Source organism: Heteronotia binoei, chromosome 2 (genome assembly GCF_032191835.1).
Source record: "Heteronotia binoei isolate CCM8104 ecotype False Entrance Well chromosome 2, APGP_CSIRO_Hbin_v1, whole genome shotgun sequence".
Lineage (NCBI taxonomy): Eukaryota > Metazoa > Chordata > Lepidosauria > Squamata > Gekkonidae > Heteronotia > Heteronotia binoei.
In genome coordinates this window covers 142,498,837-142,514,402 of record NC_083224.1, presented here as the reverse complement: position 1 = coordinate 142,514,402, position 15,566 = coordinate 142,498,837, and the positions used below count along the sequence as shown (strand labels likewise).

The 15,566-nt window shown below is 39.7% G+C and overlaps 1 protein-coding gene across 1 annotated transcript in view; it reads left to right on the top strand.

The window, feature by feature from the left end:
• Window positions 1-15,566, top strand: part of COL24A1 (collagen type XXIV alpha 1 chain) — a 282,681-nt gene that overhangs the window by 35,231 nt on the left and 231,884 nt on the right. Inside the window, exons 4-5 of the mRNA XM_060232149.1 lie at window positions 7,734-7,787; window positions 10,542-10,595. Coding sequence (XP_060088132.1) covers window positions 7,734-7,787; window positions 10,542-10,595 — 108 coding nt within the window. The remainder of the gene's footprint in view (window positions 1-7,733; window positions 7,788-10,541; window positions 10,596-15,566) is intronic.

Genomic DNA, 15,566 nt, shown 5'->3' with positions numbered 1-15,566 from the left:
TGGGTAGTTTGGCCTTAGGTTGTAGGAGATATCAAATTTTGTATTAACATCAGTATTTCTTGTTTCATTGCACATTGAATTTTTAGAGCTCATGTTTTTGAGGTGCCAAAATTTGAGAAGTGAAACAAGTGTATTCAATTAAAATAGCCATTTGAAAATGTATAGCTAGACTAAACTAAGGCAAACACAGATGTTAAAAAATAACATCAACTTGACTGACTTGTTTGAGCTGTTTGTCTTATATTGCTTGGCTGCTGTTGGTGCTGCTTCTGCCTCCAAGCATTTATAACATCATATCTCTTGTTGACTGTCAGTCTCTGACTGTGCTGCTAATTAGAATCATGATGATCTAACTTCTGTATAGTTAATGTACAGAGAACATTGCTTTAGGGGTTGGTTCATGCTTTGCCCTTTTTTTTTTTTTTTACGGAGAAACCTCATATATTTACGTCCCCCGTACTGTAGCAGCTTTTGTTTCAGGCAGCCACTGTGCTGTCTTCATATCCTCTTCCAGACTTACACTGGCTCCTGTTGCTGGCAAGAATAGTGTTGCAGCTCCCCCCACCCCAGTAGTGCCTCACTTTCCCTTGTCAGGATAAACTCTTTGGGCTGTCTGGTGGCAGCTGCTGCTGTTTGCAATTGGAAACAGCAGGGAAAAGCAGTTATCATTGGAGAGAATAAGGAAAGAAAATAGCTGGTAAAAGGATTTTCTTATTTTCTCTGGCAAGGAAAAAGTGGAACACTAAGGGTTAGTTTACTATGGTGGATAAAGGAAAACCTGTAAGTACAAGGCAAGATGAGAAATGGAAGAGACTCTCCATACACTAATCTGTAGTTGATGTCAGGATAGGAAGCAGTTAGTGTTGCCAACCTCCAGGTGGGGCTTGGAGTTCTCCCAGAATTACAGTTGATCTTCAGGCTATTTCCTTGAGGAAATAGCAGCTTCAAAGGGCAGACACTTTGGCAAAACATCCCTTTGGAGTTCCTTCCCCTCCTCAGATTCCACAGTCCTCAAATCTCCAGGAATTTCCCAAGCCAGACTTGGCAACCTAGAAACCATTATAGGTTGGCACAGGTATACTTCAAGATGTTTGCTGCCTCATTAAATGGATAATGTGAACAAACATAGAGTCATAATCTTTGGGAACATTCTGAACCTATAATTCTGAAAATACACATTCAGTTTTCTCTAGCTTCATGCTGGTTTGGGGTCCATATGACTTTAGTCCATATTGTTTTGTTTTAGGACAGTTTCCAAATATATTAAGCTGTAGGGCCTACTGACATTCAACACTGGTACTGCATTTTAGTGTTTGTATAAACAATGCCCTTTAAATGTGGTGTTTTTTTCAGTTCATATAACATTGCTTTTATTTTTGCATTTGTTTACCTCATTCTTACCCACTGTTTCTCCTCAATGGGGACTCAGAGTGGCTTACGTTGTTTTCTTATCCTAAATTTAATTCTCACAATAAACCCTGTGGCATAGGTTTGGTTGAAAGTATATGACTGCCTTAGGTCACCCAATGAACTTTCACGGCAGAATGGGCATTTTCTGTGTTTATTTACTTTTTTGTAGTCTGCCTTTCTCACTAAAAACTATGCAAAAGAAATATATATCAAATAATTAAAAAATTAAATTACAAAAGTGCAGTAGTGTTAGCTTCAAACCCTGGTCTGATGCAGGCAAAAGCAGCCCACCATTGTTATGACCGTCATGTTGCTGGGAACATATTCCTACATACATGCTGGTACCAAAGTTGTGATACTGGGAGGTGTGCATCTTTTTTCCTTTGGGTAGCACATGTAAAGAGGGAAGTGTACTGGTTTCCCTAGGTATGTGTGCAAACCAAATCATTAAAATGCCAGCAACTGTGTTTCATTATTCTTTCAAGCATTACATCATAAATCCCAGCTGCCAAGTAACAGGATGATTGATAATGACATCTGGGCATGTGACATATTTTTAGTCATCTGTAAAACTGATGCATAAAAATGTGATGTTTCCAGCTAAAATTATATAATTATATAATATTTTTTGAACCTGGAAAAAGTGAATGGTAACCCTGTGGCGCTGAGTGGTAAGGCTGCAGTACTGCCGTCAAAGCTCTCTGCTCACAACCTGAATTTGATCCCAGTGAAAGCTGGGTTCAGATAGCCGGCTCAAGGTTGACTCAGCCTGCCATCCTTCTAAGGTTGGTAAAATGAGTACCCTGCTTGCTGGGGGGAAAGTGTAGATGACTGGGGAAGGCAATGGCAAACCACCCCATAAAAAGTCTGCCGTGAAAATGTTGTGATGTGACGTCACCCCAAAGTCTGAAATGACTGGTGCTTGCACAGGGGACTACCTTTACCTTTTAAACATAATCCTGCAGGTATTAGTTCCAGTGCTGCATGTGGCATTTTCACCGGGACATGCTGTTATAGGGTCTGCTTACAATGAACTATGAGAGGATGGTGTAGCAGTTAAAGTGTTAGAGTAGGATCTGGGAAACCAAGGTTTGAATCCTCACTGTGCCATGGAAGCTTGCTGAGTATCCTTGGGGAAGTCACTTTCTCTTGGCCTAACCTATCTCACAGGGTTGTTGTTGTGATGATAAAGTGGAAGAGGGGAAGAATGCTGTTCTAAGTGGTTTTGGATCCCATTTGTGAAAAAAAATACAGGGTGTCTAAATAAATTCATAAAAATAAATATTGCAGTTTATACATCATCCAAGCAGTTGATGGAACTACTATGTTCCCCAGAGAGCACTGCGATTCAGCTCACAAAACCGTCTGGAAGTACCTGGGCCAAAGGAGGCCAAACTAAAAATAACCAGAGAACAGGGCTTCTCTATAAAAGCACCCCAATGGTGGAATCAGCTGCCGGAAGAGGTGCGGGCCCTACGGGACATTAGCCAATTCCTTAGGGCGTGCAAAACCGCCCTCTTCTGGCTAGCCTTCCAAGATGAAACCTGAAATGAACACCATGCCATCACTAACATCAACAATCGAGTTAGCAATAAGATAAGATTATTTTAGATTGATTTTAGATTTTTATATTATGTAAATTTAATGGTAATTTTAAATGGTACTGAAATGTATAACTGTTTTATTGTTTAACATGGCTTTTGCCACACTCTGTAAGCCGCCCTGAGCCTGCCTCGGTGGGGAGGGCGGGGTATAAATAAAATTTTATTATTATTATTATTATTATTATTATTATTATTATTATTACTAGTGTTGTGGGAGAAACAGATATAATCTGAGAGTCCTTTGTGTTGTTTATGTTTTGTGCTTATTTGCATCCTTGACTCCTCCAGTCTCATTTGTCCATACACATGGATCTGTAGACTGAACACCTGATCAAACTCCATTCATATCAGTTTGCTATGATATCCAAATGCAGGTGCCTCAGCAAACTGGTATATGTTTTCTTCCCAGAAACCAGGAATCCCAAATGGCATTTAACAGTGATTTAGAATCCTGGTTTAGTGGGAAAAACAACTTCCTGTTTGCTGAAATATCATCATGTGGATGGTACAACAAACAAACTTGCCCATTAACTGGGAAGAGTTAAATCATGCTCCAAGTGTTGGAGGAGGAGGAAAGGCTGTGCTCAAGAACAGTGAATAAGATGCATTTGTTCATAATATCAACAAACCTCTGTCATGACATCCAAATACAGCCTTACTGTGTATAGTTTGGCAGCCTGCAAATGAGATCACAAAAGCTTCACCAGTTAGGCTGCCAGTACATACCTGTTTTAGCCATTTGTGGCCTAAGATCAAAAAGAGAAACAACTTCACTGAGTGTCTGCTTGGGATTGATTTTTTACTCAACTTGCAGCCAGCCAGATGTGACTATTTATAAGGTTTCTGTATAGATTAAATTTAAACCATGTACTTTAAAAACTGGTTAGCTTTTTTTCTCTATCGTGATTTGTTTACTAATTATATATTGATACAGAAGAATTTTTAAGCCATGATTGTATGTGATTTTTCAGCACAATGTCCTGGGATAATGCAGAAATAGTGTTCTTTTCTGTTTAATAATAATAAAAAAGTTTAGCTGGTCTTGGAGATACAGTGCATTTGTTTTGGAAATGCTGATATTTACTAAGGAATCCAGACAGTGGGATTCAAAGTAGTGGTGTAACTTCTTGCAGCCATATGGAGAAAGCATTATTAGAGGCGTTCAAAAAAATGAAAAACAAAAAAAGGAGAAAAGCGAGATGGTTCCTGTAGTTTATGGTGTACATATGAGTAGCATATGACTGCCAATGGACAAGAAGTGGTGTTATCTTTTGTATGAGATGATTTTTGAAAATTTCTGATTCAGTTAAAATAAATAATTTAAATAATGTTAGCTAAATAGGGAAAATACACCATTTACAAATCTGGATCTGTACAAGCACTGGGGTTTGTCCATGCTTCATCTCCTGCATTTAGCCCATCTCACATGGTTGATTTGCAGCACAACAGACTTGACAACTGTAGATAAACAGACTGTATTTGTTCTACCGTGGCACTGTTAGCCCGACGAAGTTTAATTTGGGTTATAAGCTTTTGTGTGTATGCCACATCCTCCTCAAGCCTTACATATAAGTAGCAGGGTTAGTTGTCGTGAAGGGCTAGATAGAGTCCAGATACATAAGTAACTGAGTAACAAGTATAGCTAAGATTGGAGAAAAGCAGTTGGTAAGACCTGAAAATAGCAAAAAATTAGCATACAGATAATAAAAGAGTTAATAGACAGATGTGAGAACTAAGTTTGTGTCCAGTGGCACCTTTAAGATCAGCAGAGTTTAAGTTGCCACTAGACACAAACTTAGACCGATTTCGCACTCAGCCTACGCTGCTCTGATGTTCCTCATTTCATTGCGGCTTCCTTCTGATTTCCCACTATCTGCCCTGGGGCTTCAGCCTGCGTTGCCGTTTTTGCACAGCAAAGAGAAACCGTTAAAAACCAGTTTCTCTTTGCTCCGCAAAAACTGTGATGCAGGCTGAAGCCCCAGGGCAGATAGTAGGAAATCAGAAGGAAAAGAGGAACGTCAGAGCGGCGTAGGGTGAGTGTGAAATTGGTCTTGGTTCTCACATCTGTTAACTCTTTTATTTGTATGCTAATTTGCTGATATTCACAGGTCTTCTCAACTGCTTTAATACAATTTTAGCTATACTTATCACTCAGTTACTTATGCATCTTAACTCTAATTAGCCCTTTCTCTACCTATATGTAAGGCTTGAGGAAGTCTGTTTCAACATTTCTGAAGAAGTGTGCATGCACACGAAAGCTTATATCCTGAATTAAATGTTGTTGGTCTTGAAGGTGGCGCTGGACTCAAACTTTGTTCTGTTGCTTCAGAACAACATGGCTACCCACCTGAGGCTACATTTATGTACATGGAATGGGAAAGTTTTCATGGAAAAATAAAGCACTGGAAAATTTTCAACCCCACATCATTAATAAGTTTTTTTTCAGACCTCCCTATGAATATGCATGAGACTGGGGTGGCACTTGCCCATCTGTACATCTGGATATCTAATGAAGGCTAGTGAAAAACTGAGTAGGGGTTCTATCATGTATTTATTTCTCCATCTGGCTTACAATATGCATACCCTTACAAATGGGGTTGCAATAGGGTTGCCAACTCAGGCTTGGAAAATTGCTGGAGATTTAGGGGAGGTGCCTAGGAAGGGCAGCAAGCTTAGTGGGGATGTAATGCCATAGAGTCTGCCCTTTGATGCTGCCTTTTTCTCCAGGGAAACTGGAGATCAGCTGTGATTCTGGGAAAACTCCAGATACCACCTTGAGGTTGGGATTCCTAGGGATTGCTTCCAAAGCCAGCTGAAGATTTCTGCTAAGGGTAGGCTAATCGTCTCCCCACATTCACCAACATAATCTGAACTTAGCATATTCTAGTCAAAAGTCACTTGGACTGTCCTTGTAGCTGAGGCCAGTGCAGAAGCACATAGCCATTTCTGGGAGGGTGACAATTGGGTGGTGAGGGGGAGCAGTGGGCCAGAGTCTCCAGGAACTAGTTTTCATGGTCTGGGGCTGCATGAGTGCTGCTGTCACTGGGGAGCTACAGTTCATTGGCGGAACCATGAATGCCAACATGTACTGAAGCAGAGCATGATTCCCTCCCTTCGGAGACTGGGTCGCAGGGCAGTATTCCAACATATTAACAACCTCAAACACGCCTCCAAAACGACCACTGCCTTGCTAAAGAAGCTGAAGGTAAAGGAGATGGACTGGCCAAGCATGTCTCCAGATCTAAACGCTATTGAACATCTGTGGGACATCCTGAAACAGAAGGTGGAGGTGTGCAAGGTCTCTAACATCCACCAGCTACGTGACGTCATCATGGAGAAGTGGAAGAGGACTCCAGTGGCAACCTGTGAAGCTCTGGTGAACTCTATGCCCAAGAGGGTTAAGGCAGTGCTGGAAAATAATGGTGGCCACACAAAATATTGACACTTTGGGCCCCATTTGGACATTATCACTTAGGGGTGTACTCACTTTTGTTGCCAGCAGTTTAGATATTAATGGCTGTGTGTTGCGTAATTCTGAGGGGACATCACATTTACATTGTTATAAAAGCTACTTTACATAGTAGCCAAGTGTCATTTCTTCAGTGTTCTCACATGAAAAGATACACTTAAATATTTACAAAATGTGAGGGGGTGTACTTACTTCTGTGACATACTGTAGATAGCTGGCCTCACTCTCCCTTCCCAACAAAACCCCTTAGTCCCTTCCAGGAAGCAGCTGCTGATCTCAGTGATGGAACCCTTGTTTAGTGATGGAGTGGGTACCAAGGGGCTTGAATGACTAAACTGCTATTCCTTCCTTCCTGTAAGGAGATGAAGGCTGATTACACAGAAATGCATCAGTGTTTGTTTTGGGAGGGCAATAGGCAGGGGGTTTTTTTGAACAGGAATGCACAGGAACACAGTTCCGGCTGGCTTGGTGTTGGGGGTATTGTCTAATATGCAAATGAGTTCACCTGTGTGAAACAATGGTGATGTCAGAGTCTGTGGCTTAATATACAAATGAGTTCCTGCTGGGCCTTTTCTTTTCTTTTTTTAAAAGCCCTGGCAATAGATAGATCAGGGAGGAAGAGGAATATAATTTTCTGTGGTTCCATGCAGACTTTAGAAATGTGTTGTGCCCTATATCTTTGTGGCACATTCAAAGGGACTCGGTGTCCACCGCAAAAAAAAAAAAAGATTCAAGCAATATTGATGCAATAACAGTATTAGCTTTGAAGGTTAAATGCTCACTGTGGTATGCAAGCTTCTGTGGACTTTTCAAAGTGAAAATTTCTTGCTTTTTTCTCTTGCTGAAGCCCAGTGAGGCCTCCCAAATTTTGATTCTGGGAATTACCAAACCCTCAAGAACACCACAGGGGCAGAGTGGAGGTCTGCAGTAGAAGGGGGAGTCCGTGAAAATTCCCATCTCTTCTTCCACAGAAGGATATGCTGTTCCTGTGTAGGAACTCTATGACTGGATACTAACTCTTGTTTCTGTTTCATGGCCATTCTTATCTGTGCAGTTTCAGTGGACATACTAACAGCTGCAGGGCCCTCTGCAGAAATCTTGCAAATAGTACTCATTACAGTGAGCTGAACATTTGATGAAGAACTTAATAGCACTGAATGGTTTCTGTTTCCAAAATGAAAGCAGTTGGTATTGTCAATAAATCACTTGTCTGATTTTAGCCTTAATTTTTATTGTTTTTTCCCCTTTAGGGACCTCCAGGTCCTCCAGGATTACCTGGTCCACCAGGGAAGAGAGGCCCAAGAGTGAGTAAAGGCTGAAATGTTTTTTATTCCTAAAGCATGGTAATTAATGTTCAAATCAGTCATGTGTTCGTTCTCATTTTCTCTCTCTCTCGTATCTGAAGAAGTGTGCATGTACTCAAAAGCTTATACTTAGAATTAAACTTCGTTGGTTGTAAAGGTGCTACTAGACTTGAACTTTGTTCTGGTGCTTCAGACCAACACAGCTGCCCACCTGGATCTCTCTCTGACTGTCATTGGTATATCTAGGCGGGCAGCTGTGGTGGTTTGTTCAGCCCAGTGGCACCTTTAAGACCAATGAAGTTTTATTCAAGGTATGAGCTTTTGTGTGTACACACACTTTTTCAGATACAGAGAAATGGAAGATAACATTCAGACTTATAAACAGAGGCTGAACAGCAAATTAGCTTGTAACATGATGTAACATGGGGAGGGACGGTGGCTCGGTGGTAGAGCATCTCCTTGGGAAGCAGAAGGTCCCAGGTTCAATCCCCGGCATCTCCAAAAAAGGGTACAGGCAAATAGGTGTGGAAAACCTCAGCTTGAGACCCTGGAGAGCCGCTACCAGTCTGAGAAGACAATACTGACTTTGATGGACCAAGGGTCTGGTTCAGTATAAGGCAGCTTCATATGTTCATATGTTTTAAGATATGTGGAGATAGAACAGGAATTGCCCAATTGAAATTGCCATCTATGGTCTATAACTTGCCTATTATTTTATTGTACTGCCTCATATTGTTTTGATTTTAATTGTAAGTTTTAATTGTTTTATCTATGTTGTCATCCACCCTGAGCCCATTTCGGGAAAGGGTGGAATATAAATTAAATAAATAACATGACTTTTCATAAGTTTGAACTGTTACCTTCCATTTCTGTGTATCTGAAGAAGTGTGCATGCACACGAAAACTCATACCTTGAATAAAACTTTGTTGGTCCTAAAGGTGCCACTGGACTCTGTCATTGGTATATGCTCCTAACATTAATTCAAGAGACCTTATAGTTCTTTATTATTGGCATAGTATCCCCCCACCCAAGCCATGTAACAGACAAAGCAATGGATTTTTCTTTGCACTTCCACACAATGTAATTTTTGTATTAAAGTGTTCACAGACTACTTCAGAATTTGCAGCATGTTGGTATACGACTACAATAATCCTTAGGTTTTTAAGTCCTTTTATCATCTGTTTAACTATGAAGACTAAAGGTCATATTCATTTGCTTATTGGAATGAAGAAGAGTGGGCTTCTGCATTGTGTTCCAGGTGGGTAGCCATGTTGGTCTGAAGCAGGAGGGGATAGGAGAGATAACTGTACAAACACCTCACTTCAAACTTGAAATCGAACTATTCAGATTGGCTTTTCTGTGCAGGTATTAAGGCTGCACAGTATAAGCTTACTGGGAATGGCAGTCTGTTGTAGGATCTGATTATGTAATTTCTATACTGCCAGTTTGGTGTAGCTGTTAAGTGTGCAGACTCTTATCTGAAATAACCAGGTTTGATTACCCACTCCTCCACTTGCAGCTGCTGGATGGCTTTGGGTCAGCCGTAGCTCTTGCAGGAGTTGTCCTTGAAAGGGCAGCTGCTGTAAAAGCTCTCTCAGCCCCACCTTACCTCACAGAGTGTCAGATGTGTGTGGGGGGTGGAGGTAAAGGAGATTGTGACTGCTCAGAGACTCTGACATTTAGAGTATAGAACAGAATATAAATCCAATATCATCATCATCTTCATACTATATTTCAGTTCTTTGGGATGGTTCCAGACTTTTAATATATGTATAATATGTATGAGTTATTAAATGTACCATTTTGTTGATCTTGTTGACTCACTTTGTGTAACCTCCCTTGAGGTCATGTGAGAAAGGCAGACTAAAAATAAATTAATTAAAACATAAATATCTAGGCTTCCTTGAAGTTGTCATGTAGAAATAGGTCATTGGGTGTAGCAGTTGAGAAAGTATGGTTGGAATATTACGTGTTTGAAATTCTGCAGAGAAAGAACTCAAATAGCATTTATCTATCAGGTTGGGACTTAGTTTCTTGTTACTGGGGGCACTGACATTTGGAGGATTTTAGGGCCTAGTTAGCTGTAGAATTCACACGACCGGTCCAAAGGTAAACTGACATATAAATAGCACAGCCATCTGAATCATAGGGCATTCTTAAATGTGCCTTTCCATAGAAAGTTAAATTTAGTTTTATTTAGTTGAAAATTTGGGGAGAAAGAAAAATGAATCTTTTAGTACTGGTTTGCTTCTCTTAGATTCTTTACTTTTGACACTTCTGGTTTGGATTACTGTAGTTTTAATTGCTTTATTCTGTTATGTTAGCCAACTTGGGTAGAATGGAAGAATACAAATACGTTAAATAAATGGACTTTTAATTGATGATTACTTTAATTGATTATCTGCTTTGGATCAACAAAAGGCTCAATAAAAATAAACTAAAAGATTAGCTAAATAATTTAATGTCTTAGGAACTCACTTGGGAATTGGGTTACCACTTCATTTGACTTCTTTGCACTAGAAAAAACAACAATACTTGATTACCCACTTACTAACATTAATTCAAGAGACCTTATAGTTCTTTATTATTGGCATAGTATCCCCCCACCCAAGCCATGTAACAGACACTCATAAAAATGAGTTTTCTGTGAGTAAATTATATATAAGGACGAATAGTCATGTATTGTTTTTAAGAAGTACTGTGTTTTTCCTTTCTTCTGATGTGTTGTGTTATACTTTTTTAACTTCCTGCAGGGTATTCCTGGCCCACATGGAAATCCAGGACTGCCGGGGTTGCCCGGTCCAAAGGTAAGCTGACATATAAATAGCACAGCCATCTGAATCATAGGGCATTCTTATATGTGCCTGTTTTAAGTTCCCAAAACCTCCTTACACTGAAATTAGTCTTTTATGTGGCTTATAAATGAGGCCCCTGACTGAAAACACTTCTTTGTAAATCTGACCCATAAATGATGTCAAGACTATGGCATAAACAGTAACATAGAATAGTAATATGCCTATTGATCTTGTGCAGTTTTTATAGCTTTGGGTTGTCATAATTTTTCAGAAATGAATCAGAATTAATTCAGCGGTCTAGGGTTATCAAAGTAGCCATTTAATTTGGAAACATGTTTTTAATAAATTTATTTATTTATTTTATTCGATTTATATCCCGCCCTCCCCACCAAGGTGGGCTCAGGGCGGCTTACAACAGAAAAAAAAAGCTAACAGAGATCAATTTAAATACGTTAATAATTATACAATAAAATACATAAAAACCTAAAAATACATAAAACTATAAATATTGCTCCAAGAAAACATATTAATATTGTTTCAGGTGTTTTGAATTTTTCCAGTGTCTTTCCGGGTCTTTTTTTTTAAATACGAGAGAATAAATGAAGCTTTTATAGATTAAGACCTAGGAGGTAACTCCAAACTCAAACTTGAATAGCACAAGCTACTTAAACAGCTTTAGACAGATTTGTGCAGTTGTGGAATGCCTTCAGCTCATATTTAATTATAACAATTTGATAGAAATGTTTTGGGGTGGGGGGGTGGACCCTTAGCCTTGATTTGTTTTAGTGTGATTCCTCATGGCAGGAATCTGACCTGTAGCAACGGGTGTTAAAAAGCACTCTGGGCCATGAAAATATATCAAATAGGTCTTTCACAGTTTGATATTGTAAAACAACACAGCCTAGTGATTGTTGGATGCTTTTTTATAAGTATCTGGCAATACCAGAGTAGCCAGAGTAGTATGTACAGAATTTATGTGGGATATGTGATGTCTGAAATATATACAGTACCACCCATCCACTGGATAGAGTACATACCATGTACTCTTTCTTCAGCAACCAGCAGAATTTTCAAAGATAAAATGTTAACTACAGTAAAGTCAGTTTTTAAACTTGTGTTGGTTTCAGTTGTTCTTTGAGGTTCTAAACCAACAGATTGGTTGAGTTTATGTTTTGCTTTGTTTTTTTGGTAAGCAAGAGTTCTTTGTAGCTGTAATACATGAATTGTTTTTGCATGTGTGTGTGAGCAGCCCTTGGATGTTTCTTCCTTGAGCTCCGGAGACCTGTATGCAACTCAAGGATTGTATGCATGGCAAGCAGCAGAACCTCTGCTCAGCTCAGTCTTCATGATGTAATGTGGATGGGAATGGACATGCATCTCGACAGGCAGTAGGATGGATGGTCTCATTAATTAATTGGATGATAGGGAATTTAGCTTTTAGCAAGAGTGGGTAACCTGAGATCATTTCACCTGTGTATACCAGGATCCCTCAAAATAAGAGAACCCTAAAAATAAACAGTCTGATGGTATTGGAAGAAATACTGAATGACAAAGGAAAAGGAAAGGTCCCCTGTGCAAGCACCAGTCGTTTCTGACTCTGAGGTGATGTTGCTTTCACAATGTTTTCACGGCAGACTTTTTATGGGGTGGTTTGCCATTGCCTTCCCCAGTCATCTACACTCCCCCCCAGCAAGCTGCGTACTCATTTTACCAACCTCGGAAGGATGGAAGGCTGAGTCAACCTTGAGCCGGCTACCTGAAAACCCAGCTTCCACTGGGGATCGAACTCAGATCGCGAGCAGAGCTTAGGACTGCAGTACTGCAGCTTTAACACTCTGCACCATGGGGCTCTTATGACAAATGACAAAACATGCATACAAAAAGAAAACATTCTGAGAACATACACACAATGCTAACTAAAAGGGAGCATAGAGTAACAGGGTTATAGAACTGAGAAATGGGGTAATATCTACCAATCTTGCATAATGAAGTCCATGGAAGAAGGGAACAGCATCTCCGGTGTGAAGTCTGGATATAAATTCATTGTATGCAAAAATTCATTGTATGCACTATAAAACCTATTTAAATATTTTCTTAATTGTTATTATTGTACATTAACAGCTGCAGTAAATTAGCCCAATTCCTGTGGTAGAATAGTTTCTTTTTGTTAGATAGGAGTTCTTGATAACGTTTATTTTGCTTTGGTAATTTTTTAATTTCCTTAAATTATTTAACGATTTAATTCATTGTATGCTGGAAAAGAGGTAATGGGGATATTAATATACCTGAGAGTATGTTGTTGATGTGTTTGCATCAAAAAGACAATGTTTATTTGTTTATTGAAAGGTTCCCATGACCTAGACAAATGGCTACTGGCTTCTCCAGAGGAAGTTTAAAGTATTGAGCGGACTCTGACAGCTCTTCTTTAGTTAAGATATATGGTGATGGCACCTTGAAGTCAACACTTCTTGTTGCTTAGATATGCTGATAAAGATGGATGGTCAAAGGATGATCCCGTGATTAGGATCAAAGTATGATCCTATTTTCCTGAGAAATCCACTGTTGTAAATTATGTATTACGTTTTCTCAAATGGGAGAGGAACGTTTGTGCAAATCAGCCTCTTTGAATCAATTCCAAATATTTTGCAAAGCTGGTTTATTTCCTGACTGGCATACCTTTCAGGAGGTTCACCTTTAGGTCAGGCAGTGTTTATGAAGGGTGTTTATTTCTATCTGGATGTAAACTGCTCTTTCTACAGGAGGCAGATCTCATTGGTAACAGTATGGCCTGGATTTTGGAGGGCAAGTTTGAGTGACTTGGCCAAGATCAGAGATTACCTGCTAGTAACATTGTGTGACACTAACTGGCTGATTCACTGCGGTATTGGCCTGGTAGCCAGAATGAATTGTGGAGGCAGGAGCAAACAAACAAAAGGAGAAGGGGAAAGTCAGATGAGTGGTGATGAGAGGAGGAAGTGGAGAATATAGATATAGATGAGAAGGAAAGGAGAAGGGAGAGAAGGAGGCTTCAGAGGAGGGGTTAGTCCACATGCTATCAAGAGATGTTCTGGAGTTCCATGCCTCCTAAACTAGTGGGCCCCTGATTTAGGCTAGGACCAAGGGACACAGGGAGTGGGTGCTTCAGTCTCCCTGCCCCCAAAGCACTTTTCCAAACCTGAAATGGTCCTGAGGAGTTGATGTTTGCCCAGTTGGCACAAGTTGTCAACAGTAAATGTAAATATTCCCTGTGAGGAAAACAGCTCCCTGGGCCCATTTCAAGGTGGGTAAATAGCATGGGGGAATGTTTAAGTAACATCTCCCATGTAGTCCTTGTCGGTGCGGACGCTAGCAGAGTGAGTGGTGTGATGAGCCCGACACTGAGCTCCAGGAAAGAAATCAGCCAGACACCTGTAACTAGTGCCAAAGTAGTGTATTTACATTATATACAATACGTGCTCTCTAGTGCAGTCCAATATATTGATCACAGGAACAAAACGCTCCGCCAGCAATTCAATTCTCAGAAAGAGACCTGTGCATTGCAGACACAGTTCATTTATAGTCCAGTCAGCCAATCCTGGCAGTGCATTGTCATGCTGACTCAGCAGGTTCCTTCACCTGTCCTCAGCCGGCTCAAACCAGCCTGCTGATAAGGTCACTGTGACCTAGCATGCCGGCTAGATCACCAGCTGTCATTACAGAGCTGTCAACCTGGGTCAAGATAGATTCTTTCACCAACAGTCCTCATATGAATTAGGTTTCCTTTGGAAACTGGGAGATACAGAACATTTTGTGACATGTGAATTGGGCTTGAGGAAGAGGAACAATGCTAGTCTCAATACAGCAGGAACGAGGCAGTGTCCTGATGAGGTTCATTATTTTAAATCATAGGAAGAGGTAAATGATAGGGTGTTGTATTAATCCTCTCAAAATACACAGTGTTTGGCTCTCCAGAACCTGCCAGATGTCTTTACTGGGGCTGTGGTGATGGAGGATTAAATGTTTAGTGTGCAGCTCTTTGTGTGTGTGTGTGGGGGGGGGGGGGAGATAACAATGTATAAAGAGTTAGAGAGCCAGTTCTTGAGTAAGTCTTAAACTCTTTTTACATGGCCCAACTCTGTCTTCATATATAAATATTTACTTGCTAATGACCTAACTCCAGGCCTGCAATATATGCATAAGAATTCCTGCAGGGATGCGTAAAGCATATTTCTTTTACTGCTGAAGAGACACAGTATAGCTTGAGAAACCTGAGACAGACTTCCATATGAGCATGAGGTAGCCTGTGCCATGTACTTTTCTTTTTAGAAACAAACTGCTAAATTTACATGAGATCCTGGCATTGTTCCTGACCGCTATCAGTCAAGATAATTATAGTCTGAAAATGCAGGTTAAAAATACAGTCCTAACCTTTGAAGCCCAATAATGTCAGTGGACTTTGAAGGATATATCTATACTTAGGATTGCACTATAAAAACCTATTTAAATATTTTCTTAATTGTTATCATTGTACATTAACAGCTGCAGAAAGTTAGCCAAATTCCTTTGGTAGAATAGTTTCTTTTTGTTAGATAGGAGTTCTTGATAAAGTTTATTTTGTTTTGGTAATTTTTGTAATTTCCTTAAATTATTTAATGATTTAAATTTATTGTATGCTGATCTTACAGATCTTTTTGCCCATGAGCAGTCTGTATCAAACCAAAATGAAGGAGTACATAAGAAGGGCTGAGTTGATTTTGCTAGAGAGTGGAATATATATTAGTCAACTGAAATTTGTTATCATAAGTATTTTTATTCCCATTATGCCTTTATGGGTGGCTGACTGACTGACCAACCATTAACAGGTGTAATGTACTGTAATAAAAATAGGGGAATTCTTAAATATGTTTCCATCATGCCTGTTAGTCACTTGATCAGTATTTATTATTGAAATATGTAAATTATTAAATGTATGTTTCATAATTTATAAGGAATGTAAGATCTTTA